The sequence below is a fragment of the Tiliqua scincoides genome, chromosome 1 (assembly GCF_035046505.1).
Source record: "Tiliqua scincoides isolate rTilSci1 chromosome 1, rTilSci1.hap2, whole genome shotgun sequence".
NCBI lineage: Eukaryota > Metazoa > Chordata > Lepidosauria > Squamata > Scincidae > Tiliqua > Tiliqua scincoides.
In genome coordinates this window covers 71,062,361-71,088,535 of record NC_089821.1, presented here as the reverse complement: position 1 = coordinate 71,088,535, position 26,175 = coordinate 71,062,361, and the positions used below count along the sequence as shown (strand labels likewise).

Below are 26,175 nucleotides of genomic sequence, written 5' to 3'. Positions count from 1 at the left end.
ACTTTACTACATTCATTTTTCATTTCTTTCTGGTCCTGCTTGTGCCAAGTACTCCTTTTGCCTTATCCACATTCTCTTTAATGTGAAAATACTTAATTTCTAAATAGAATGGTTCAGAATGAATGGCCCTAACTGGATATGAGATCCTCTGACTTGGAATCTTAGTTTTGTGGGGGCTGTCTGTGGTTTCTCAGAGGTGTTAGCAAGGTGCTTGGCAGAACATTCTCTCCAGCAAGGTGCAGAAGAACATTCTCACCAGTATTTCTTTAGGTGCTCCAGGTCTGAACCCTTGCACTGAAACCCTTGCACTCAGTGAGGCCCACTTCGCAATAACACACAAGGAGTCCCCCTTCCCACCCCCTGAACTGACTTAAGAGGATGTGTACTACCTTTCTCACAAGTGGCAGGATTTTATCTCTTTAAGAATTTGTGTTCCACAGCAACCCACATAAGTTGGGTTGCTGCCACAAATTGCCACACTCATTTTGTCAAACCATGAGTCAGCCACCTCCACTGCCCCCTCTCAACAGGTCCCAGGGCATGGCCTGAGAAAACTAAGCTAGTTAGTGTCTGGATGGGTGGATACTTCAAAGTCCCACCTATACCACCTTGAGTTCCATCACGTAACAAAGGTGGGATATAAATACACTCTACTCAGGTTGCAAGCCTACCCACTTTCCTGGGAGTAAGCTCCATTGACTATGATGGGACTTGCTTCTGAGTAGACAGGGATAGGATTGGGTTCTCAGCTGGGGCTATACCTATAGGTACAATGCCCACCAGTGGCATAGCTAAGGGGGTGCAGGCGGCGGCAAGGGGGCAACAACCTGAGCTTGACAACTTGTGGCCAATGTAGTCACTTTCCCACAGGCAGGAAAGGGGATAGGATTGCAGCCTAAGAGCCCAACCCTATGCATGTCTACTCAGAAGTAAGTCCCATTCTAGTCAATGGGGCTTACTCCCAGGAAAGTGTGGCTAGGACTGAAAGCCTTTCACGCCCGCACAGGCATCCTCATAAGAGCTGCTTCCGACCCAGTCATCCTTCGGTACTGTATCTGGAGCGTCCGCTAAACGCCCCAGAGGGAGGCGCACTCCTGGCAACCATCGCACCCCCCTATAGCGCTCCGTGACACAGCAGAGCGAAGCCTGCGGCGCCCGGCTGCCTGCACAAGGCAGATCTGCTGCCCGGGCCATTCCTGTGCGCGAGCCGACAAAGAGGCGCGCGCGGGTCTCTGGGCCACCGCGCGTGGGAACAGGAGCGCCGCCCCGCGCATTCCTCCAGAGCCTGAACCAGCTGTTGTCCGGGGTTGTTGCCTTACCTCACCAGTTCAAAGAGCAAAGCTATGACGTCACAATGGAAGCGGGGCGTTCTATTGGCTCCTACTGTTGCCCATCTCCTGGGCTTGGCTGGCTGGCTGGCTGGCTTGGCGGGCGAGAGCCGGCCTTCTCTCTTGACAGCGAGCCGCCAGCGGAGACGGGGAGCCGCTGAAGGATCGTGTCCGGGGCGAGCAGGAGGGAGCGCGGTGGACATGGTGTGGCCTGCACGGAGCCTCCTCCGGTGGTGAGGTATGGCCTGACTTTGGAGAGCCCTGCTGGCAACGGAGGGGCCGCTTGCCTGCCTGCTTCATTGCATGATGGAGAGAAGCGCATTGGTGCGCTGTTCCTTGTATGCAAGAAGAGCGAGGAGTCTGGGAGCCCCATCCTATGCCTGTCTACTCAGAAGTAAGCCCCATTATAGTCAATGGGGCTTGCTCCCATGTGAGTGTGGATAGGATTGCAGCCGAAATTGAGGCTGCAATCCTACCTAAACTTACCTGGGAGTAAGCCCCATTGACTGTAATGGGACTTACTTCTGAGTAGACAAGCATAGGATTGGGCTCGAAGGTTGCCATCCCATCCACACCTAACTGGGAGTAAGCCCCATTGACTAGAATGGGACTTACTTCTGAGTAGACATGCATAGGATTGGGCTCTTAGGGAAGGAAAAGGCGATCCCCGGCCCTGGCGCAAGAGAGGTCCCTTCTCTCCATCCTCCGGGCAGGGAAGGAGCAGGGGATCTCCAGGGAGAGCGGGACAGACAGAGCGACTCTCTTTCTACTCCGCGGAGTCTTTCCTCGCCTTCGAGAAAGCGCCAGAAGTGTCTCGGTTGTGCTCGTCCTTCTCCCTGGCTGCCCGTCTCCAGGGCAGTTGGGACCCAAGGCGAAGGAGGAGGCGAGTCACTCCCGATCCCCTTCCCCCGAATGGCGTGACCCAGCTCTGATGGAAAAGGGGGCCTCATTGGGCTGCCTCTGTCGCAGCGCATCCATGGGAGGGGGGGGTTGGTCCCGATCCGCAATGGTGAGTGCGAATGGTGGTGCCATTCCTGATGAACGATCGCGGACTAGTTGAGAGCCAGAGCCTATGCCTGTCTACTCAGAAGTAAGTCCCATAATCGTCAATGGGGCTTACTCCCATGAAAGTGAGGATAGCATTGCAGCCTCAAGCCTGTTCTGCTGTTTGCCAGCCCAATCCTATGCCTGTCTACTCAGAAGTAACTCCCATTATAGTCAATGGAGCTTACTCCCAGGAAAGTGTGGCTAGGACAGCAGCCTTAGAGCCCAAACCTACGCCTGTCTACTCAGAAGGAAGTTCCATTATAGTCAGTGGAGCTTACTCCCAGGAAAGTGTGGCCAGGATTGCAGCCTGCGCGTCTGGTTCATGCCCGGCGCAGCGCAGAGAGCGAGGAGGCTGTTTTCGCCTTTTGTGTGCGTTTCCTCCTCCCCGCCCCAAAGTGCCTGCAGGAAGGGGGTGTTTGCAACTCGAAGCTGCTGCTGTTCCACTGCATCTATGCTAGGGAGGCTGATGTTCCGGCAAAGGAGTGTTCCGCGTTGGCCTGGCTGCCCGCAGGGACAGGCGCGCTCGGAACTCTCGAGAACCTGAAACGCGATCGCTCCCTCCCGGGGCTGGCTCGCTGCTGCGTGTTGGCCCGGCTGCAGAGGGCCACACAAAGGGAGGGTCAGAACAGGGCTCAGAGCGCCTGTTGATGCAAGGAGACCTTTGCATCAGGCAAACTGAACTGAACAGTACCTTTATTGGCACAGGATAAAATAAAAACAAATAAGCCAGTGTTTCTCAAACTGTGGGTCGGGACCCACCAGGTGGGTCGTGAGCCCATTTCAGGTGGGTCCCCATTCATTTCAATATTTTATTTTTAATAATTAGACTTGGTGCTACCATGGAATGTGACTGCATTTAGGGAAATGTGACAGAGCCCTAAAGCCACTATGTATATTCTTTAAACAATGATAATTTTTATTTTATTTTTATTTATTAGATTTGTATTCCGCCTTTCTCCCCAAAGGGCACCCAAGGCAGCTAACAATCAAGTTAAAATGCAAGGCAACAGATAAACATTAAAATACAAAACATTTAGAAACAATTCAAACAAGATAAAACACATAGCAGCAGATTAAATGGGACTTACTCCTGGGTAAGTGTGGATAGGATTGCAACCTAGGATCGATAAAAATTTTCCTGCTTGCTGATGTCACTTGCAGTCATGACATCATTTCTGATGGGTCCTGACAGATTCTCATTCTAAAAGGTGTGCTAAAAGTTTGAGAAGCACTGAAATCAGCTAAAACAATCATCAATCACTCCTCCATTCATCAGTTTACTCCATAATCATCAATTACCCTTCCATTCACCATGAAATAGCAGAAAATTCCAAATTCCTTCCTGCTAGAACCCCAGAGACAAAGTTAGCAACCTTATACAGGGGCTCAACTTCCAGTAAGGTGAGGGGACTTACTTCCATGGGGCCAGGTGTTTCTTACCAAGTGGTTTCCAAGTGGAAACCAACTTCTTACCAACTTACCAAGTTCAACAGTGGGGCCAGGTGTTTCTTACCAAGAATGTCATGTAGTGGGCAGTAAAAAGATATGTGTTCTAGGGTCTCCACATAGTTCCTATCACAGGAGCATCTTGTGTCTGAGTGGGGAACACAACTGTCCACTGCAGAAATGAGGGAAATGAACGTCTTGCAAGGGAGATGTCAGGCAAACAACAAAATCTTATTATAAATGCTTGGAGTTTACCATTGCTAATGCTGATTTCGAACCATCCTATCTAGTATGATTTAAGCAGCCAGAGATTTAAACATGTGGCTGGGAGGGAAGGAGACTTCACATTTGTTTTGTGGAACTCCTGAAGTGGTTTGGGGTGATGGTGATGATGGGGACATCACATGCAAGCAACGCAAGCACTGTGGGGGGATTGTGCTTCTCTCTCACTCCTATTTTTTTGGGGGGACGACGACAACCATGACAGCTTGGATCCATATGGCATATTCATATGGCTGGAAGTTCAGCTCTCTGCCTGATCGCAGATCTGGGTGGGCTAGTGATGAAATACAAACAAGATACATTCACAGAGATACTCCACTTTAAGTATTACCTGGCATATCCCAGGGCAGAGCCCTGATATTAGCAATGGGTTCTGGGACAGACCCAGACATGAATCCAGTTTTTCTCACTCCACCTCCCTGTTTTGAGCGGTGGTGACCTTGGGGAATTTGGGGAGGGCGGGGTTTGGAAACTTAACATAGAATATTTAATATGGAAATGGAAGCAAGTGTAAAGAGGGGAATCTTTCTGCTTTTTTCCCTTCAGAGGAGGAAAATTCCCTCTCTGCTGAGGAAGTTTCCCTGCCTCCTCTACAGTATCCTAGGCAGCAGCGGCGGCGGCAGCAGCAACAACAACAACGTGAGAGAAGAAGGTAAAATTCTGGTGATGAGAGCTAATCAATATCTGGCAGTACAGCAGAGGAGAGGAGTCAAAGTGTGTAGACAGTCTAGGTTTCCAATACATGGAATAGTTCTTCCGCCCTCCGCCTAAAATTTTTTGGTATCCTGGAGGAGACCGGTTGGCAAAAGAGCTGAAAAGCAAAAAGTATATGGGAGCAATAGGATTTCTTGAAAGTGAAGCCTGAATCAGAAACATTAAAAGATGGGAGGAGGTGGTCCTGATGGATACTAGCATATAAAATACAGAATCGTCTTAGTAGCGGGACTGCAAGGGACCTGGTGTCTTATCTTTCCACGAGCAAAGGATTATCTTTGTGCATCCCACTGCATCAAGGTTACAATTAGCCTGAAAGATGTCTCTCTGCAGGGTGAATGCTGACTGGAATGAATGTGTCAGAGCTGACAAGGGTGAACCTGCAAGTCAGCAGGCAAGAGCAGCTTCTGAAATGGGGCTGCCATATCATTTGATTGATAGCCCTCATCAGTGGCTTCTGCCTAGTGTTGCCACAGCAGCTATTCTTGTTCTTGGAACCCTTCTAATCTCTTAAAAACGTAATGGCTGCTAAACCGCTTAGGGCATAAAGATTCTTAATGAAGAAGGCCTAGGCTAGTATTCTTTTTTGGTGCAGTGGGGCTGGGTCAGCTTAGGTGCTGGATCATTCAGACTTTGCAGGAGACTGTTCCAAATTATGTCCTGAGTCCTAAGCACTACTGCCCAATCCATCCTGTGATTGGTGGTGTGATTGCTGCTTTGAACTGCAATCATGTGGAAGCATCTCCAAGTGGCTTTTTGTTGTGAAATAGCTCCCTGCTGTGGTTGTGCTGCTTTTTAACCATGGTAGGTGGTTATGATTGTAACTCACCTTTAGCATTTCATCAGTGCTCAGTGATTGGGTTTCAGGCAAGAACTGTGACCTTGTTTGTGCATATGAATTGGGCCTGAGCTTTGTCCCGTCCAAATATTCCAACTCCCTTCTAATGCCCACTTTTTGACTAATTAACACCCTCCTTTTCCAAGAACAACAGATGTGGTATGCAAAGAAATGAACAGAACTCCTTATCAGTTGAGCAGTTAACAAGAACTTATCACTGCAAACACACTCCCAGCAATTCCTTTTGTCCAGAGGCTTTCCCCTCCCCAAAACTCCACTTAACTTAGTGGGTAAAGGTCCAAATCCTCCAGTCCAATCTAGTATCCAAAGCACAGTCCAGTCTTTCCAGTGCAGTCTTCTGCAGCAGAGTCCCTCCGCTCCAGCAGAGCATCTCCTCCAGCAGGGTCCTGGCAGTCCTCTCTTCTGTGTCCTCCAGCCAAGTCCTGGCAGTCCCCTTCTCCCATAGGTCTGGGTCAGGTAGCTCTGTCTGGTCAGGTTCTCTCTGGGTCAAGGTAGCTCTGTCTCCTTCTGAAGCTGCCTTTTATTCGTGGATGTCTCATAATCCAAAATGCAGCTCACCTGTGAGCTACCTTGTTAGCCCCTTGTTAAGTCCAAATTAGGCTCAGGTGAACCATCTCTTCAGTCCATGTCCATTTAAAGTCCCATCAAGGTCAAATGAAGCTCAAGTGTCCATCAGAGTCTCCTTTGGCCTTGATTGATTACAGCTGTGGAGCCAGCCCTGCCCTTCCCAGAGCTGTCAAACAGCTGTCAAAACATGGAATCGTTGTCAACACCACATCATCCACCTGATGATCTTCTGATCTTCCATTACAAGCTTCTAAGTAGCAGGCCAGCTGCTGTACTAAGTTGGCCCAGAAAGCCCATTTGGGGCTTGGGATGAATGGGCCAAGATTGCTTGCAATTTGTGCTTGCAATTTTTATAGGAGTGGTTTCAGAATGAGAGCAATATTCCAGGATCCTGATACAGCTAAACAGGGATAATTCAAAAGTGGTTTGCTGTATGCTTCTCTTTTCCAATGATATGCATAGATTGGTTTAGTAATAATTCTGCTCCAGAACCTCTTGTATAACCCTGGAAGCTGTCTACCTCAGCTCATATGTGTGGACTTTGCAGGGGCATCTGGCTGTCCACTAGAAGAAACAGAGTGCTGGACCAGTAGCACTGCTTGGGTGGTGGTGCAGGCCACACCAGGTGATGTGTGTGTGTGTGATAGCACTACTGGCCAAAATTTCTAAAATCTTGGTATTTTCGAATAACACCATCATTATATATCAATTGATACGTTATTTCATGCAGAATTCAATGAAACTGCATGGAAACATCTCTATTCTATAAAAAGTTAAAGCAAAAAAACCAGCAGGGGCAGGGCAATGATATATTGCCATGCCCACCAGTGGGAGCAGTGCCCCACCCACTGAATGGGAGGAGATCCATCATGGGAGTGGCCTCCTGCCACTGGATGATGCAAACCCTAGTGATACCACTGTGCTGGACTATGTGGCCCTTGGGCTTGATCCAGTGAGGTTTTTTATTCTTACCTGAAGTTGAAGAAGTGCCATCTGCTATACAGCCTTGTGCAGAGTTGTTGGATTTTGCCACTTAAAAAAAAAAAATTGCACTGCTGTAATTATTGACCATAGCTGGAAAATGTGTGGGTCATGTCTGCTGAAGCCGGGCTTCTAATGGTTGGAGAACAGGAGGGCTGTGCTTCCACAATGCTCTGCACTGCCTTAAGGCAATCAGTTCAATGCAACAGCATCCTCTAGCTCTTGGAACACTGTGCGACCTGATGCACTGTGTTTGCACTGCTCTGTTGCTAGACCAAAGCAGAAAGTCGTAGAAAGAGGCATGAGATTGGAAGCTGCCCAATTTTCTCAGATGGTAGTTTAGTCCCATTTATGAACTGGCTTGGAGTCAGACTAGAAGAGGTGTGCATTTCTGTGTCTTAAGTAGTATCTCTGGGACAGAGAGCCTTCTCATGCCTTTCTTTTGCAAATTGCTTTGAGAACTCTTTGTTTTGAGAGTGGTATGTAAATAAATAGTTTGAACCTGTCTAGGACTTTTGGAGGATAGTTTCAAGCCTAGTCTTGCTTTTGAACATTGTTAATGGGAGGATGATGAACATTATAATCACTGTGGCTCTTTATTTTAAGATCAGGGAATTTTTTCTTTCACTTTGATTTTACAATAAGTTATGAGGCATCTTCCTGAGGGATGGGGGAGAAAAGCCGCTTTTCACTAGTGTATTAAAATTTATACCTGTTTAAGGTTGTTCAAAGTCTAGCCTGATGGGGTAGTAAAAAAAATGCAGTTTATTCCTATTTAAGACTGACTAGGCTTCAACTCTGGCCGCCCAAAGTCTATTTTAATATGCAAGCAACTTTTGAGTTTCTCTCTCACTACTTTTGATGCAGAAGAAGAGGCATTGATGCGAGAATGAGGATTCTGGCCATGTAGGTATTATTTTCACAAAGTAATTTAAGCTGGAGCGGCTGTAATTAAGCCTCCTATACTAGTTTTTGTTTTTCACTCTTGGATACCAGGCCTTGACTTAACCTCTGGAAGTACATTTCCGCTGGAATTTTAGACACATTTCATAGGGAACAAGTCCCAGCGAGCACAGTGGGGATCGGTGGCGTCGCTATGGGGGTGTGGGTGGTGCAGGCCACACTGGGTGACGTGCAAAGGGGAGGTGACGTGCACTGGGGGGGTGATGCGCTAAAATTGCGGTGGTTAGGGGTAATACAGTCATGTTCTATACCGTTGGATGCAGAATTTCCAGCTGAATGCAATGAAAAAAGCGAACTGAAATATCTCCTGTCTATCAAAAGTTATTGGCCAAACACCAGAAAAATAAAAATGCATGGAGCCCTATGGAAAGTGAAACTGAGCCATATCACGCGTTTACTCATGAGTAGGCAAACTTTCCTTAGTCCGTTGCACTGGTGTAGCTAGAGGGGGGGTGGGGCACTAAGTTTTGCAGGGAGCCTCCCAGCAGCGTGGAAGTGGCCCCTCCCCTTGGGAGCTATTCACCTCCATTTCCCCCCAATGGCTCCCAAGGGGAGGGGGAGGGGCCGCTTGCATGCTGCAGGGAGACTGCCTGCAAAACTTAGTGCCCGCCTTCCCTCTAGCTATGCCAGTGGACTGTCAGAAAGGGCAGGCTGAGAGGAATCCAACAACACCAGGATAGTCCTGATCCAATGAATGTAGCCCCCCCCAAGCTGCTGAATGTATTGAGCCCTACAGAAAGAGAAAGTAAGCCACAGGGTCATGTTTACTCATGAGTAAGCAAACGTGCCTTGGCTCCTGGGCAGGTCAGCCAAAGGGAAATGTGAGGCCACCAGAATGCACCTGATCTGATGGAACTAGAGCTCAACAAATGTTCCAGAAGGCAGTCCCTCCATAAAAAGAATGAAACAGGGGCTTGACAGGGAAAGGTGATTTTTTTTTTTTCTGTTTTAGGCTGCAATCCTATCCACACTTTCTTGGGAGAAAGCCCCACTGACTATAATGGGACTTACTTCTGAGTAGATAGGCATAGGATTGGGCTTTCAGACTTGTAAAGCCAGGTGGGTCCTGATAGTGATATGCTTGAAATATAAGAATTTAAATTGAACTAGGTACTGGGGAGGATTGAAAATCTTACTGATTCTTTTTTTGGGGTGGGGGGGGTGTTATTGCTGGCAGACTGCAGAGAAAATTCACTTGGTGGAACCAGGGCTGGCTTCCTCTTTTTTAATTATTTGTTTTACTTTAATTTGATTATTTGTAATTATTTTAATTTGCTTTATGATGTCACTTCTGGCCATGATGTCACTTCCAATGAGTCCTGGACAGATTGTTGTTCTAAAAAGTGGGTTCTGGTGCTAAAAGTTTGAGAACTGCTGCAATAAGGTGTTAGTAAGTTGACAGCCTAGGGGAGGGGTGACACCACTAGTGACCAAAATCACTAAAATAAACTGAAGTGTCTCCTAAATGACTGCTCACCAGATGTGCTAGAGGGAATTTCTAAATTTTTACTTTTGGTGATTTCTAAGCCTTCTTAATGTAATTTGTCAAAAATGTTGATATTTTATGTTGAACTGTAAATGTTTTATTAGTAATTTAGTATCTTAACTCCGTTTTTGATAAATGGGATTAGGACTAATTATGTTTGCTTTTATGATTTCTCTATCTATGCCTAATAAAGGTTTATTCATTCATTCATTCACTAAAATCAGTTTATAAGAATAATACCATCATGTTATATATCGATCAATGCTTAATTTCATGCAGAATGCAGTGAAACAAACCGTGTTGAAATATCTTTATTCTATCAAAAGGTACAACCAAAAAACCAGTGGGGGTGGGGCGATGGTAGATCATCACGCCCACCACCTGGGGTGTTGCCCCACCCATTGCATGGGGTGATGCGCTGGCCTCCCGCACTGGGTGACGCAAACCCTAGTGACACTACTGGTGGGGATCACTTCTGAATAAATATGCACAGGATCACCCTCTCATATTTCTGGTGGGTGATCCTGACAGCTTACCCTATCTGAAATGCTCCAAGGAGGAATGGAGCTTTGTTAAGGAAAAAAGAGGATATTCTGAATCCTTCTGCTTTTAAAAAAAAGTCTCAAATGTGGCAACCAAATATTCAAATATAGTGAATTGATTTGTATGCAGATTAGGAGTGTTTAATTTTATGTAGCACATTTCTCTTTGCTGCGTCACTTTATTTTAGTCCATGGATTTAAATAAACATTGTTTTGTATTGTTAGAAACTGATGTGATTGGGGTGGAAGAGATGGCTCACAGGATGATCTATTGGAAAACGGCTGGGATCACAGGGAAGATATGGGGGGGGCATGTTGTGTGGGAAATCCTACTGAGCTGTCTTCAGTTTTCTAAGCCTTCATTGGTTCTTTTGTAATTTGACATCTTTCTGAAGCCCAGTGTAAAATTAATACAAGCTGGAAGCTTGGTTTGTTTAAAAAGGAAAGCTGCATTTCTCATCTCTGAAGAAATCAATTTGATGTTGTGGCAAATGTGATATGTACCATACCAGTTCCATGGAACAAAATTTGAGCATCCTGCCTACCCTAAAATAACTGTAAGTTTCTTTGCATTATAGACATAGGGCACATGTTCTTCATATACCTTAGTACAGGTGTGCGCCACTTAACGACAGGGATACGTTTTCCTATCCCCATTGTTATGCGATTAAGTCATTAAATGAACATTGAGTTCAATCTATTACCTTTGTTGTGTAAACAGACACTCCCTGCCAGATAATTGCTTTTTCTTTGCATTAAGAGCCTCTCTGTCCTGTAAACAGACATTCTGCTGCAGGCTATGGGAGATGTGATTGCCTCATTAAGAGCATCTTTATTGTGCTTTGACTACCATCATATATGCTGTCCATCCTTAAGCGGACAGTTGTTAAGTGGTGCACGCCTGTATTTCCAGCCATAGCCTGTCGTTTTTTTTAAAAAAATGGTTCATCCATGATTTTCTCTGTCACTTGGGGGGTGTAGAAGAAAAACACATTAAAACAAGAAAAAGGAATGCGTGTCTCATCATGGATACATGTGATACATGGTTGTGAACCAATCACATTCTGTTTACCATATGAAGCAGCTCAGAGTGAAAGGGCTCAGAGAGGAGGAGTGCAGTTGTTGGAATATGTGTTCCATATGCTGATTTCAAGCCATTCCCAGAATTCCCTTTTCCAGTCCTGCATAGTTTCCCCATTTTCTATTAGGGCAGCTGGTGGGCAATCATGAGATAGGGAGAATACCGTTGAGTAATTGATAGCTGCTATTTTTCTAGCTATGCTAGAAAATAGAAAATGCTAGAAAAATATCCCTTCCTGCTGCATGACTCTGTGAATTCTGTCTGTGATAGACAAAATGCTCCTTTCAGAAATATTTATATCAAACCCTCTGCCTTCTGTGAATGTTTATTGCCCATACACTTAAGCGTGTAGTGGTGGCTAGAAGGTACTGAGCTTGGAGGGCAAGCCTGGTGGCATTCCAAGGAAGGCTGGATGCTGCAGGGATCTTGGTTTGTATGTCAGGAATAGTCTTGGGGTATTTCTGGAAGTTTCAGGACAGTGGGCCATTCTACTTGGGTTTTGATATAGAGTGGATGGGAAGGCTGTCATCTTGGATAGTACTGCTATCCAAGCTCTGTATCAAGTGCTTTATGCTATCCTTTGTCTTCTATTCCAGCTTTCCTGCACAACACAGGTGGACACCATGGTGGATTATTATGAAGCACTGGAGGTGCCCCGCAACGCCACACCAGATGACATCAAAAAGGCGTAAGTGAGAGACTCTTCCGTTCTGCCTTAGGCTTCCAGGAGATGCATTTTTTAAAACCTTGTGCCTGGTATGAGTAAATTGGTATGTGCTAGCATGGTGGTAGCTGGTAGCAATGACCCAGCCTGCCCAGCTATAATAGACAAACAAGATAGTCTTCTTTGGGCTGGTGCACTCAGAAGAGTGCAATGCATCCTTTTGTTTCCTCTTAGTCTTCCTATGGGGAACCTGGGGGTTGCTGGGTGGGGGCCAAGTACAAATGGCCAATCTTATCACCTCCTCCTTCTACTGTGTTAGGACAGTACAGCATGTATCATTGTGCAAGTTATCAGTTAGCAAACACTTAGTCTTCACATTTCGCTCAGTTAAAGGCTGATTTCTGTTACATTTGTCTGAATTTTGTGGACTTAAATGTTCACACAGCTTCTCTGTGTCTGAGCAGCAATCTGATTTGTGGGGATTTTAATCCTTCCTCCTGGAAGGTGACCTTGGGGTGGAGGAGTAGCCTGTGTGCAGGATTTGTGCTTTTAATGAGAAGTGGGAAGTTGTGCATTACAGAGGAGGACAAATGGGAATGCAGCAATAGGAGTGCCTCACTACACAAGAGGTGCAGTGAACAAGGATTATGCCATGCCTGGAGTCTCTTTGCAATATTTCAATATGAGGATAGCTATAGGATCAAAAAGCTAGTTGGCCAAGAAATCCTCAATGTCCAGAGAGAGAGAGAGAGAGAGAGCCTCTTCCCTCCCCCACAATTTGTGCTAATGCAGGCTGGATATGCCCTAAGGCAACAGCAGATCTATACCAGAATGGAAGTATGCACTGGTATTTAAATTTGCTCTGAGGCAGATATTCAGACGTGCAAATATTCAGACTCACTGCCTGCTCCCCTATGAGAAGCTCTGGTAGCTAAACTTTCCAGGGGTCCTCTTGTTTTGGAAGTGGATTCAGCTCTGTTTACCAATTACCAGGAATCATCCTTTGGCATTTTTTGCTTGTTCTGTGCTACTGTGGGAGTGAAATGCCACCTAGTGGAAGACATGTGGTAGTGGAATAACAGATCACTTTTAGTGATGTCGGGGCTTTCTCCAATGACTGCAGGACGCTGCTCCTGTAGCAAGAGTCAAGTTTTACATGCAACTGAATGAGAGTTAATTGAGTTCCACGTGAAGTTTTACTCTTCTGCCAGGAAAAATATGTCCAGTGGCTGCTAGAAAGACTAGAGGGAAGGGCATGGAGAAGAACAAAGGGCACTGATGTATGGATGGCCCTGCTTTTCACAGTTGGCACTAATGGAGAACTGCTAGCAGAGAAGGAGAAATCCCATGCTGGGCCCAGTGATATTGTGGTCCATGGTGGCAAAGGGCTGAATCAGGCAGAGCAAGATGGAGGAATGTTGGGTGTCTCTGTAGAACTGGATCTAGACAGGTCAGGAACATCTAAAAATACACACCCATGGGCTGATTATTTTCATCTTTTTGGGTCCCGTAAGACAGGTATAGGAAGAAAGCTTTGAAGTGGCACCCGGATAAAAACCCAGACAACAAGGAATATGCGGAGCGGAAGTTCAAGGAAATAGCAGAGGCCTATGAAGTGCTATCTGACAGTAAGCATGGGGTCGCTTAATTCTCCTTTCCACCCCACTCCTAAGCCTCCGTTTGGCTCATTCAGGGTTCTTGGCCATTTCTGTAGGCTGCAGCAATCCCCAGCCTTCTCATTCCTTGATTAATTAGATCTCAGAGTCATTGATTTGGGCTTGTTAGTGGGTTTAGTTGAGGAGTTCAGTAATGTTGGGTGGAAGAATTTGTAGAGGAACCAGAGATTGAACGGTGAAGTTGAGCTCCTCCCTTAAGCCTGGGAGGACTATTGGGCTACCTGGGGCTACTCTTTGAAAGGGGATGTTCCCTGCTTAGATTAAAAGTAAACCGTGTTTGACTACTCACTGTCTCTGTCTCCACCTCCTTAGTAATATGGGCATAGTAATATTGGCTTACCTTTCAGGAGTGTTTGTAAGATTATTGAGGTAATGTGAAAAACTCTTTCAGTTCACTATATAAATATTTTTACTACTAATGCAAGTTGGAATACAGTTATGACTGGAGGAAATTTCCCAGAGTGAGGGAGACAAACCATAGGGTCAGATAAGTTGACCTCAGTAGCATTCTCTACTCCTGTATATGTCATATGGGTCTCCCCATGCTAAGGCCGTGGGCATCTACACCATTTGAACCTCTGTCACTAAGACGTTTAACCCAGTAGCGTTTTTATTTCAGAGAACAAGCGTGAAATCTATGACCGTTATGGCAAACAAGGGCTCATGGGTGCAGGTAAGCAGCTTGGCTAGATGTGGGGTGATGTTGTGGCAAGGCAAATCCATCTGAGTTCTTCAGAACCTCAGATCAAAAATAGCAGTCTGCATTGGTGGTGGGGGAAGCAGGTAGAGGAAATGTGACAACTGCAGTTAGGTTTTGTGCAGCTCGGAAATGCCTGGGTTTTCGTTTCAACTGCTTTTGCAGCAGAGTAGAATGAAGAATAGCTTTGTAGACCTGTTTTCAGAGGGAACTTGGCACGGTCAATGTGGTATTTTGGGAGCTGAACACAACTGAGCTCTTGATCAATTGCCAGCGCAAAACCAAAGCAGAAAAGTGGAGCTTGCAGTGAGTGCATTTGGGCCTTTTGTGGGTGGAAGAGTGGAGGAATCTGTGTTTGGGTAGCTGGGATTTCGTTGTTTCCCAAAGCATGCTGATGTTTGTGGTTCTCATCAGCTCTGCTTTTTGTGTAGTGGGCTTGTCAAGCTACATGGCTCTTGTATGCTTATGGCCTGCTAACCAACCCAAACCTGAATAGCAGCTTGTCAGGTGCTTGATAAAACTCTGCCTGCAAAAACTGCAAGTTGCTGCAGTGTGTAGCTGGCAAGGTTGCGAGTTTGACAGATGCTGGTTACCTGATGCCCCACAACAGTGTTTCTCAAACTATGGGTTGGACCCACTAGGTGGGTTGCAAGCCAATTTCAGGTGGGTCCCCATTCATTTCAATATTTTATTTTGAAGATATTAGACTCGATGCTACCATGGAATATGACTGCATTTGGGGAAATGTTACAGACCTGCACTTTTAACAAGCTACTATGTATATTCTTTTAACAGTGATAGTAAATGGGACTTACTCCTAGGTAAGTGTGGGTAGGATTACAGCCTAGGATTATTAAAAAATTTCCTGCTTGATGATGTCACTTCCAGTCATGACATCACTTCTGCTGGGTCCTGACAGATTCTCATTCTAAAACGTGGGTCCCAGTGCTAAATGTGTGAGAACCACTGCCCCAGAACATATGCCACAGGAACAGTTATGCTGTACCTTTTTCTTTCTATAGAAAAGATAAACATGTATAACAAACATCTGATGTCTACTTTTTTCCCAGGTGGACCTAGTGGATCCAGAGCAAATCCAGGAACACCTGAGTACACCTTCACTTTCCGCAGTGCCCATGATGTCTTCAGGGACTTCTTTGGGGGCCGAGATCCTTTTGGTGACTTCTTTGGTACATAGTTGCTTTAACCCTCAAGCCTTCCATTTTGGCCTGGGGAGGGTGAACAGACTTCTTTTGACTCTTGGTCACAAGGACAGTCCTTGGTATCCAAAAGGCAACAAATCCCTGGGAGGTGCAAGAAAAGTAGCTAAGAACATTACAACATCTCATGAAAGGAGGGAGGCAGAAGCAAGAAAAGAGGGAATCTCAAAGATACCCTGAGGATGTATTTTATTGGGCCCAGTGCATTTTATAAAAATAAATTTGTATGTGGTTACCCATCCAGCCACTTGTCAGACTGAGACCTGCTTAGCTTTGACAGTGTAACTGCATCATACGCCTGAAGGCTATTCTCTGGGCTTGCTAGCTTCTGTCACATGCTAAAACCAACAGCATAGTTCATAAGAACATAAGAACATCCCCACTGGATCAGGCCATAGGCCCATCTAGTCCAGCTTCCTGTATCTCACAGCGGCCCACCAAATGCCCCGGGGAGCACACCAGATAACAAGAGACCTCATCCTGGTGCCCTCCCTTGCATCTGGCATTCTGACATAACCCATTTCTAAAATCAGGAGGTTGCGCATACACATCATGGCTTGTACCCCATAATGGATTTTTCCTCCAGAAACTTGTGCAATCCCCTTTTAAAGGCATCTAGGCTAGACGCCAGCACCACATCCTGTGGCAAGGAGTTCCACAGACCGACCACACGCTGAGTAAAGAAATATTTTCTTTTGTCTGTCCTAACCCGCCCAACACTCAATTTTAGTGGATGTCCCCTGGTTCTGGTATTATGTGAGAGTGTAAAGAGCATCTCCCTATCCACTCTGTCCATCCCCTGCATAATTTTGTATGTCTCAATCATGTCCCCCCTCAGGTGTCTCTTTTCTAGGCTGAAGAGGCCCACATGCCATAGCCTTTCCTCATAAGGAAGGTGCCCCAGCCCCGTAATCATCTTAGTCGCTCTCTTTTGCACCTTTTCCATTTCCACTATGTCCTTTTTGAGATGCGGCGACCAGAACTGGACACAATACTCCAGGTGTGGCCTTACCATCGATTTGTACAACGGCATTAAAATACTAGCCGTTTTGTTCTCAATACCCTTCCTAATGATCTCAAGCATAGAATTGGCCTTCTTCACTGCTGCCGCACATTGGGTCGACACTTTCATCGACCTGTCCACCACCACCCCAAGATCTCTCTCCTGATCTGTCACAGACAGCTCAGAACCCATCAGCCTATATGTGAAGTTTTGATTTTTTGCCCCAATGTGCATGACTTTACACTTACTGATATTGAAGCGCATCTGCCATTTTGCTGCCCATTCTGCCAGTCTGGAGTGATCCTTCTGGAGCTCCTCACAATCACTTCTGGTCTTTACCACTCAGAAAAGTTTGGTGTCGTCTGCAAACTTAGCCACCTCACTGCTCACCCCTGTCTCCAGGTCATTTATGAAGAGGTTGAAAAGCACCGGTCCCAGGACAGATCCTTGGGGCACACCGCTTTTCACCTCTCTCCATTGAGAAAATTGCCCATTGACACCCACTCTCTGCTTCCTGGCCTCCAACCAGTTCTCAATCCATGAGAGGACCTGTCCTCTAATTCCCTGACTGTGGAGTTTTTTCAGTAGCCTTTGGTGAGGGACCGTGTCAAACGCCTTCTGAAAGTCCAGATATATAATGTCCATGGGTTCTCCCGCATCCACATGCCTGTTGACCTTTTCAAAGAATTCTATAAGGTTCGTGAGGCAAGACTTACCCTTACAGAAGCCATGCTGACTCTCCCCCAGCAAGGCCTGTTTGTCTATGTGTTTTGAGATCCTATCTTTGATGAGGCATTCCACCATCTTACCCGGTATGGATGTTAGGCTGACCGGCCTATAGTTTCCCGGGTCCTCCCTCTTTCCCTTTTTAAAAATAGGCGTGTCATTTGCTATCCTCCAATCTTCTGGCACCGTGGCCGTTTTGAGGGACAAGTTGCATACCTTAGTCAAGAGATCTGCAACTTCATTCTTCAATTCCTTAATAACTCTTGGGTGGATGCCATCAGGGCCCGGTGACTTATTGATCTTTAATTTATCAATGAGGTCTGAAACATCTTCTCTTTTAACCATCCCATCCCTCCTGGAATTATGCTGTTGGCTTCTGCATTGGGGGGGGGGGGCACAGAGGCTAAAAATCTTAGTGGAGGGAAGAAGGACTTCAGCAACGGACGGTTTTTGAATCAGTCATGTATTGTAGAATACCACATCCTTTCCAGGAACTAGAGTCATGGGAAAAATGTTGCTACTGGCTTTAGAACATTTAGAGCATTTGCTTCCAGAGTCATTTTGTATTAGAGAAGAAAAATCACCTTCTGGATGTGGGAGTTGAAACTGCTCAGCAGCTCATCAGATTCATTGCTACTAGTTGAAGATCTTTGCAGCTCAGGGTGTGGAGGCTTAGGCAAGAAGAAAAGGTGATTTTGTTTGTCTTGTGTGAAAGGAGGAGGAGATATATTACAGATTGGTGGGAATCCCTTGTGACCTTTACAGCCCACACACAACCATGAACCAATTCTGAACCTCTCCTGCACCTTTTGGGGGCCCAGGACAGTTTATGTAAAGCAGAGCTATGGGGTGGTATGCGGAAAAAGAGAGTGAGAATCTGCCCACTCTGAAGGGTTATCTGACTGGGAGCTTTAAAGATCTCTCCCCTTGATTTATTTCCAGATGATTCGCCATTTGTTTCACCATTCTCAGAAATGCGTGGGCCTGGACCCCGACAACCTGGACCTGGGCCATTCTTCTCCCCCTTCCAAGCATCACCAGGTGAGGAAGGAACCACTGCTACCCAAGGCTGGAAAAATTGCCTCTACTCCTAGCTGAGTGTCCTTCGGTTTCAGTCCTTAGTTACAAGTCCTACTGATCCTGTCTCCTGCTCTATTGGGTAACATTTCATCTTCTGTTTGACAACATGTCTTCTGCCCCATGGACTGGCGACCACTTTACTGTGACCCTACAATCCTCCTTATATGCTTTTCTTCAAATGTCAAAGAAATATTTTGTTTGCTTGGTATCCCCTTTTCCTTTGGTTGGTCACTCTGTGATGTCCTAACTCTGGTGCCAGCCTGCAATTTCATTCTGGTCTTCTTTGCTGCAGAGTTCTTCTCCGCTTCACTTGGTCCTAATATCCATGGAGGAATGGGCTTCCGCTCCATCTCCACCTCCACCAGGTTCATCAATGGCAAGTGTATCACTACGAAGAGGTAAATTTGGCTTGGCCATTTTATCTGCTCCTCTTTTTGTTTACGTATACATGGAAATACTTTCTGTCATTTTCTACTTCTTGGAGAATGGCCAAGCCCATTCTTCCCTTTATCTTCCTGAGTCCCAGACAAGGGATTCATGTTTGTAGACCATATAACTAATCTCTCTTCCACATTAGGGTTAAAATTGGGGGAAAGATAGGAGAGGAAACAGGAGGTACATTGACTAGTATATGCATGCCTGATGTGTTTTGGCCTCAGCCTTCCTCAAAGGCACAAAACTGTTTCTTGGTGTTTACAACAACCTCCACAAATGTGTGAATTATGGGAAAGTTTACATCTTGTGGCATTGACTTGGACCAGTGATCCATCCTGCTCACTACTGCATGTTCACTATCCCTGGCTTACCATGGTCTCAGATAAAGGTCTTTCCCCAAATCCCTTAACTGGCTGTGCTGAACCTAGGGAACTTCAGAACTTGTTCCTGACAGTAGACTGTCGCCCTTCCCCAGCAGTGGTGAGCAACACTTGACAACCTTCAGGACTTTAAATATGAGCTAATTTGCTAATATGTTAATATTTGTTAATATTTGCTAATTTGCTATGATGGTCCCATGGCCTGTGAGTTCGGATGTTTGAGCATTGGGGAGCCAAAGTCCTAGCACTAAGGCAGAGAGGACAGAACCAGAGCCATTACTCCAGTCCCAGAATATATACATGGCTTTCTTCTTTCATAATGGGAGATCTAGCATCTGTTTGCGGCCATATTTTGTAGCAAGCGGGGGAATTCTGTTATTCCAGCTGCTTGCTGGTAGCATTTTAAATTTGCTGTAAAAGAAGGCTAGTGGCATACTTCTTAGCTGAACCACAGGCCCTCCCATTCTGCTTATTTGTCTACATGAGATAGATAGATCTATCACATAAGAATGGACTGCAGAGAGTGAGGTAACTCTCTGTTGCTCTTACCCCTTCCTGCAGCCTTGCTGAAAAGGCTAGTATATGGGGGAAAGGATTTTTGACCAATGAATTTGTGTGTCAATGCTGCCTTCCCCCACCTAAGAAGAATCCTCCTGGATGAGAGCAAAAGGTCCATCAAGGCCAATATCGTGTTTCCCACAGTGGCTAATCAGAAACCTATGGAAAGCCTACAAGCAGAGCATGAAGGCAGTAGCCCTCCCTTACCATTGTTTCCCCCAGCAGTTGGTGTTCAAAGGTGCGCTGCCTCTGAATGTGGAGGTTTCACATAGCCAGTGATAGACCTCACTCCACAGTCTAGAGCAGTGGTTCTCAAACTGGTGGGTCACGACCCACCAGTTCGTGTAACACTTCCCCCCTCCCTTTAAGGGGAAAGGGAGGGAGGCAGCGATGCAATCCCTAGCCCTTCGCAGCACTCCCCGATGCTTGGAACATGCAATAGAAGCGGGCGCAAAGCATCTCCTGCAAAACAGAAGTGCTTTTGGCCCACTTCAATTGCAGGTTCCAAGTGTCAGGGAGCGCTGCGCAGGGCTCCCCACACCTCCTGCTGCAGCCCTACATTGTACAAAGTAAGTCACAAGCACCCCCCTTGCCCTCCACTTTGTGATGCGATCCTGGGGATCGCGTCACTGCCCTAGCCCCTCCCCCGCAAGAACTTTCTGAAGGAGTAAGGCTCCCTCAAAGTTTGAGAACCACTGGTCTAGAGGGAGATATCACCAGACATGCCCATGTGGTGATATGGAGAGTTTGCATGCCCAATGTAGGTAAGAGAGATCCCAGTGCAGTTCAGCATTTCTTGGGATATGTTAGGTGTGGGTTTGTGTGCTTTCACCAAGTAATTTCATGTCCCTCCTTTTCTCCAGGATCGTTGAAAATGGGCAGGAGAGAGTGGAAGTGGAAGAAAATGGGGAACTAAAATCCATCCATGTTAATGGTGAGCTGCTAGAGGGGAAGGGTGTCTTGAGCAATGTCTTTTCCATATTCAACAGCTCTTCTCCAGCACTGTAGGTGCCCGGTGTGTTCTTAGACTGAGATGTCTCCCAGGGAAGGGAGTGATAGACGCTTGTCCATACATTATCAGATATTGAAACTACAACTGTGACAGACTTTTGAGATTACTGTCTGACGGTTGTGCCCTTAAGGGTGTACTTAAACTGGTAAGATACCTGCAGATCAGCCTCCCTGTGATACTTTCTCTGTGAAACCTCTTTCAAGCTTGCAGCAGAACATTCTAGACATAAAGGAAGACAAGGATGATTGGCTATGCAAAGTTGGGAACTGGTGGAGAATTACGGAGCAGGCTGTGGCACAGTAGAGTGGGAGGGTTGGTAAAATCATGGAATGCTTTCAGAGGAGCTTCAGTCTCTAGCTACAGGTCAAGAATGGGGGAATGTGCTGGAGCAATGGGAGGGGAGAGGATTCATGGAATGAAACTACCAGAGGAGAGGGAAATGGGGCTTCCCAATAGCTGGATCCTAACTCTTGTCCTTGCAGGTGTTGCTGACGACTTGGCATTAGGCTTGGAGCTGAGCCGGCGGGACCAGCAAGCCGTACAGAGCCGCAAGCCATCGTCTTCTCCTCCTGCGACACCACCTCAGCGCCCCCCTTCCAAGCGCCCTTCCTCCAGTTCATCTCCTGTTATCTTGTACACGGACAGTGATGAGGAAGATGAGGACCTGCAGCTGGCTATGGCCTACAGCTTGTCTGAGATGGAGGCTAAGGGCCAGCACAGAGCAGGTGCGAACAGCCCCACAAAAAAACAGCCCCAAGCAAAAAAAACCTTGACAAAAGGGAGTCCCATCATGGACAGTCAGGCGGGTGGGCCATCCAAGAGCCCCACAACCAAGGGAGGGAGTGGACAGGGAAAGGCCAAAGGCAAAGACCCTTCTCTCAAGAAGAAGAAGGACACACGCTGCAGCCTTCTATGAGCCAGCTGAGTGGGCCTTCATTGGCCTGAGCACACCAGTCAATGGAAAAGCGGGTTGTTCCTTGAGAACTGCTATGATCTGTCACTAACAGAATTTTCCAAAAACCCATGCAGTCCAGGAGGTGGTGCTGTTGAGTAAAGGGCTGTAACCAAGTGTGTGTGTGTAATTGTGTGTAATTGGCATGGAGAGGCATCATCCAGGTGTCTCCTGTGCTGCAGAGCTTTGGTGCCTTGTGCACTATTCATCTTGCTGTTTGATTGCATGGCTTAGTTGCATGGTCCTACCATTCCCCTATGCTGGATAAGATTCATGTGGGGGGGGGAGCGGAATGATGTCGCTATTGGCTGCCATGGCTTGCTTGTTCAGATTGGGCCCTGAGCATTATGGGATAAGATGGTACTGCTTTTGCCCCAGGATTTTTTACCACCATGGCAGTGTTGACTTTTACTTGGATCCTCTCCAAATAACATGAGTGTGATAGCTTACGTGGGACTGGAAGCTGTTTTAGGCCTTAACCCTCCAAATTCACCCTGGAACAGATAGGGGCCTTTTCTTCAGGAATCTGTTCTCTCTTCCTCTTGGTTCCACTACTGTGCCTTGTTCATCCTCTAGCAACTGCCACAGTGGGGTCAGAGAGGAGACAGAACCTCTTTGTATCAAGGGTGAGCAAGAACATAAAATTGGCCACCTTTTCCAGCCAAGCCACCTGTATACTGGTTTGGAGAGTAGCTAAAATCAGATCCAGGTGCTAAGGTGGGCAAGGTTCTGAAGAACACTTGGATTTAACAAAAGACACAATTGTCCCTTATTTACTTGGCAAGTTTGGCAGTTTCTCGCTTTTGAGGGCCACTGTAGACATGAAGATTCATAAAGTTACTACCTTTGTAATCTAGCAAATATCCACCTTTCTGACCCAGACCAGGGGAAAGAACCAGGACAAGAAGTTCTTCATATTGACAGAGTTGTGGGAGGCTTCCCTGTCCAGTTCAATATGCTCTTCCTGTTGAATGCTGAGAGCAAGCAACTCCCTTACCTTAAAGCATTACCTTGCTTTTCAAATGTTGACTTTCAGATGTTAGGATGATTTGTCTTTTTATTTTTTTAATGGCTTTCCAAGTGCATGGCATCTTCCCCAGTAATTACTGACATGCCCTAAATTCTCCTTGTTGGTGTCTTGGAGTCACTTGTTAGTGCAGGAGTGTCCCATAAAGCTGTAACCTCTCAGTCCCTCCCCCACCCATCCAAAGGGGTCTGAATCCCTTAGCTTCCTGTTCCTTTTGTTGACCCATGGTGGCAGACCCTGAGTAAGGCTTCGGTGGATGCTTGATGTAGGAATGTAACTTGTTCGTGCCCTCTTTCTTTCTTTCTCTTTCTGTTCTGCTGCTACCACCGCTTGTCTGTTCACCTCCCCATTCCTCCCTTCTGTGCTTCCCATGCCACAGACCCTGATGGACAGGCATACTCTGTCTGATGCCCCTCCATGCTGCCTCCCTGCAGGTAACCTCAAACATTTGTTTTACCAGATAATTTGAATTCTTCAGCAGGGCTGTGTATATTTCATACATTTTGGGTTGGTGATGCAGGTGTGATGTAGCTTGTTCAGTCCCCCTAATTTGACCTTTTTTTTCTTTAAAATGAATTTCTGGGTGTTGTGATGAAGTCACTTCCATATTTTTGCTTGCTTTTTGCCCTTTCCTCCCATTCTGAACAGATTATTCATGGAGCTGGGAAGAAATCCATGGAATAAATCTATGTAGATACACTTAAATTGCATTATTCTAGCTAGACTTTACATTTTCACCTGGGCTAGAGAGAATGTAGAATATACACAGTCCTGGCTGGGGATTTTGATTGTGGGACTTGCCTTGCTTGTTAGCCTGTCATTTGCATGTGTAAGCACTCACACGCTTCCTTCTTCCTTCCTCTCCCATTCTTAGTCCTTTCTCAGAAAAAAATGCTTTCATTGGGTACCTTTTTTGGGAGTGGGGGTTGAAGACAGACAGACAGAGCAGCAGCTATGAGGGCCCCATCAGCCAGGAAAATCCTCATAGTGGCAGCAGTGTGAGGATGTGGTTTCAGAACATCAGGATTGAGCTGTGATGCTGGCAGCGTGGCACTGCTTCAGGTAGAGCTGAACTTGCAGCTCTCACTCAGTCACTCCACCTCACCACCAAAGCTTCATTAAAGTGTTAATACTCGTGATGCAGCTCAGCTGGTGAAATGAAGGGGTCTGGCCTTGAGCAGTGTCTAATGGATTTGTCTGCATTTTGTGCACATTCCATTCTGTGGTCTCACTTCTCTGCAAGCACAATTACCAACCAGTGGTCCTGATCTTGCTCATGGCTCTGGGTGGATTGGCTCTTGGGCTAAGATGCCACTGGAGAAAAGCAAACTGCAGTAGTTGGAGGCCCTCTTACTGCTGCCTCCCTGCCACTTAGGAATAACTTGCAACAGAATCCTCCAGAATGAATGTTTAATGTTGGTCCTGTTGCTGGGGGGGGGGGGGCACAGTGGAGTCTGTTCATCAGAGCAGCTTGCCAGCACTGGTTCTGCCTGTAATCCATTCCTTCTTTTGCATGCTCTGATGCACCCACTTCCTTCCCACAATTGGTTTTTAAAAGAATGGCATGTTCATGCCCTTATTAATAAAGCCTGGCTACTTGGCAGGTGTGCCTTTGCTACTAAAGGCCCTCATTCACCCTTCAGTGTTGCAAGTGGGAACCAACCCTCTGGGGAGAGTACCACAGCCCAGGCACTGCTTGCTCTCATACACTTTTCACTGCTGTCTGATTCACTTGGTATCTGTATTTTTTCTCTCCCCCCACCCCCCCTTCCTGTCCTGTTTTCCTTGCTTGTTTCCCCAGGTGTGTTCTGAGTCTGGAAGAGCCGTGGGGATTGCCTCTCTAGTATTCGTGCTCACAGAAGGCTACTCCAGCCGGGACTTCGCTTTCTGTTTCCTCCCTGAGCCCAGCCCTGGGGATTGGCAGGCTCTGAGTGTGTGACTTCCTCCCCATTTAGTTCTCTCTGCTGTGTGTCAAGTAGCACCCAGTAGCCCATGAGGGTCAGGCAGGGCCCAGCCTCTCAGTAGCTATGCTGCTGTCCCTGGATTAACACCTGTGGGGGAATCCTTCAGCCCCAGAAAGTCAAGGCCTCCCCTGCCTGCAGTCCACCTTCACCCATACCCTCCTCCCTGACAAGAGAGGATCCTGGGCCATAGTTGAGGAGCAAGATGGATCTTGATGGAAAGATTGGACAATTGTCGAAGAGTAAGTTGGAAGAGACAGTGGTGCCATATGAACAGTAGTGGATGTGGAAGAAAAACCCCTCGTAAGCATGGCTTGTTGGGCTTAAGGGTCCTCTGAGCTTTGGGAGGGATTTCTTGGCTCCAGCCAAGATGTTTTTATAGCTGTGGGGATAGGAGGCAGAACCCAGGGAAAGATGGTTTTCAGGCATGTAGGCAGGGAGCTCCCTTTCCATGAGTATAGGGCCTACTGTTCTAGAGCAGGGGTTCTTAACCCGGTGTCCATGACCTAGGGAGCCAGGCTCCATAGCTCTCATCAAATTCTCAAAGATTTTACATCTATGACCCAAAAAAGATTTAAAACCACTGCTGTAGAGACAAGGGCTATAAACCAAAATCCCCCTCATGAGTAAAGGGGGCTTTTCCATAGCAGGCCTCAGGGAGGCATTCACCTCTTATGGCTAGAGATGTTTGTTTCCGGTGAATAAGATAAGATTACAGCCTAAGTCTTACTGAACACAATGGGCTTACTTTTGATGAAAACAACACCATTTTTCAAACTCCTCTACTTATGCCACAGTGCAGCAGTGGCAGCCGTCTCTCCCTCACTTTGTAAGAAGTCCCATCCCTAAAGGTAGCAGGGCTACTGTTAGTACAAACCTGCTCAGTGTGTCTGTAATGGGTGGGGACCTAACCAAAAATGGGACTGGTCTCTTTTGTAACTGGCCTGCTGTAGAATGGAAGACATTGTCAATAAATCTCTTTGCAATTAATACTGCATCAGAAATCTCTGTAGAGAAGATCCTGAGGAATTGCATTAGCCCCCAATGAAAATTCTGACTCATTTAAAAAAAAAAAAAAAGATTGGGCCCTTGGTATCCATGAGCTTGCTTCTCTGCAGATTTCACCATCCACATAGGCTGAGCCCATATCTCAGAGAGCCTCCAGGATATGACCAGATGCCACTTCTGATCACATCTGGGAGGTGTTCTGAGGCATGGGTAGGCCTGCAGCCCACTCCAAGCCTCCTCAGAACAACTACCAGATGTGACTAGAAATGGCTTCCAGTCACGTCAGAGAGGTGTTCTCAGGTGGCAGGAGACTCATGGAATGAAATGTGGGTCCACCACAGCCCCCCATGACTCCTGGCATCCACGGGGTCCCCTGGAACAGATTCCTTAGAGATTCCGAAGTCCCACTGTACTAGTAGGAGCAAGGAGTTAGGGAAATGTATCACAAAAGGTAGACCCTTCTGCTTCTTGTGAGCTTAA

At 46.6% G+C, this 26,175-nt stretch overlaps 1 protein-coding gene across 2 annotated transcripts; it reads left to right on the top strand.

The window, feature by feature from the left end:
* The first annotated feature begins 1,416 nt into the window (after positions 1 to 1,416).
* DNAJB2 (DnaJ heat shock protein family (Hsp40) member B2) lies at positions 1,417 to 24,639 on the top strand. Of its 2 annotated transcripts, XM_066611594.1 has the most exons (12): positions 1,417 to 1,566; positions 4,650 to 4,755; positions 11,893 to 11,984; positions 13,479 to 13,588; positions 14,256 to 14,309; positions 15,404 to 15,523; positions 18,225 to 18,323; positions 18,655 to 18,760; positions 20,599 to 20,669; positions 21,230 to 21,472; positions 23,106 to 23,160; positions 24,528 to 24,639. In XM_066611594.1, exons 3-11 carry the CDS (start codon positions 11,920 to 11,922, stop codon positions 23,132 to 23,134), a joined length of 897 nt encoding a protein of 298 aa, XP_066467691.1. In that variant the 5' UTR covers positions 1,417 to 1,566; positions 4,650 to 4,755; positions 11,893 to 11,919; the 3' UTR covers positions 23,135 to 23,160; positions 24,528 to 24,639. The 2 variants fall into 2 exon arrangements, with proteins under 2 accessions (XP_066467691.1, XP_066467692.1); XM_066611595.1 differs by lacking the exon at positions 23,106 to 23,160 and having other exon boundaries at positions 1,418 to 1,566.
* Positions 24,640 to 26,175: the final 1,536 nt, after the last annotated feature.

Coding starts and splice junctions, on each gene's coding strand:
- DNAJB2 (XM_066611594.1), top strand. CDS start 11,920: ATGGTGGATTATTATGAAGCACTGGAGGTGCCCCGCAACGCCACACCA. Junction 11,985..13,478: donor CCAGATGACATCAAAAAGGC/GTAAGTGAGAGA, acceptor CCCGTAAGACAG/GTATAGGAAGAAAGCTTTGA. Junction 21,473..23,105: donor TAAGGGCCAGCACAGAGCAG/GTGCGAACAGCC, acceptor CCCATGCCACAG/ACCCTGATGGACAGGCATAC.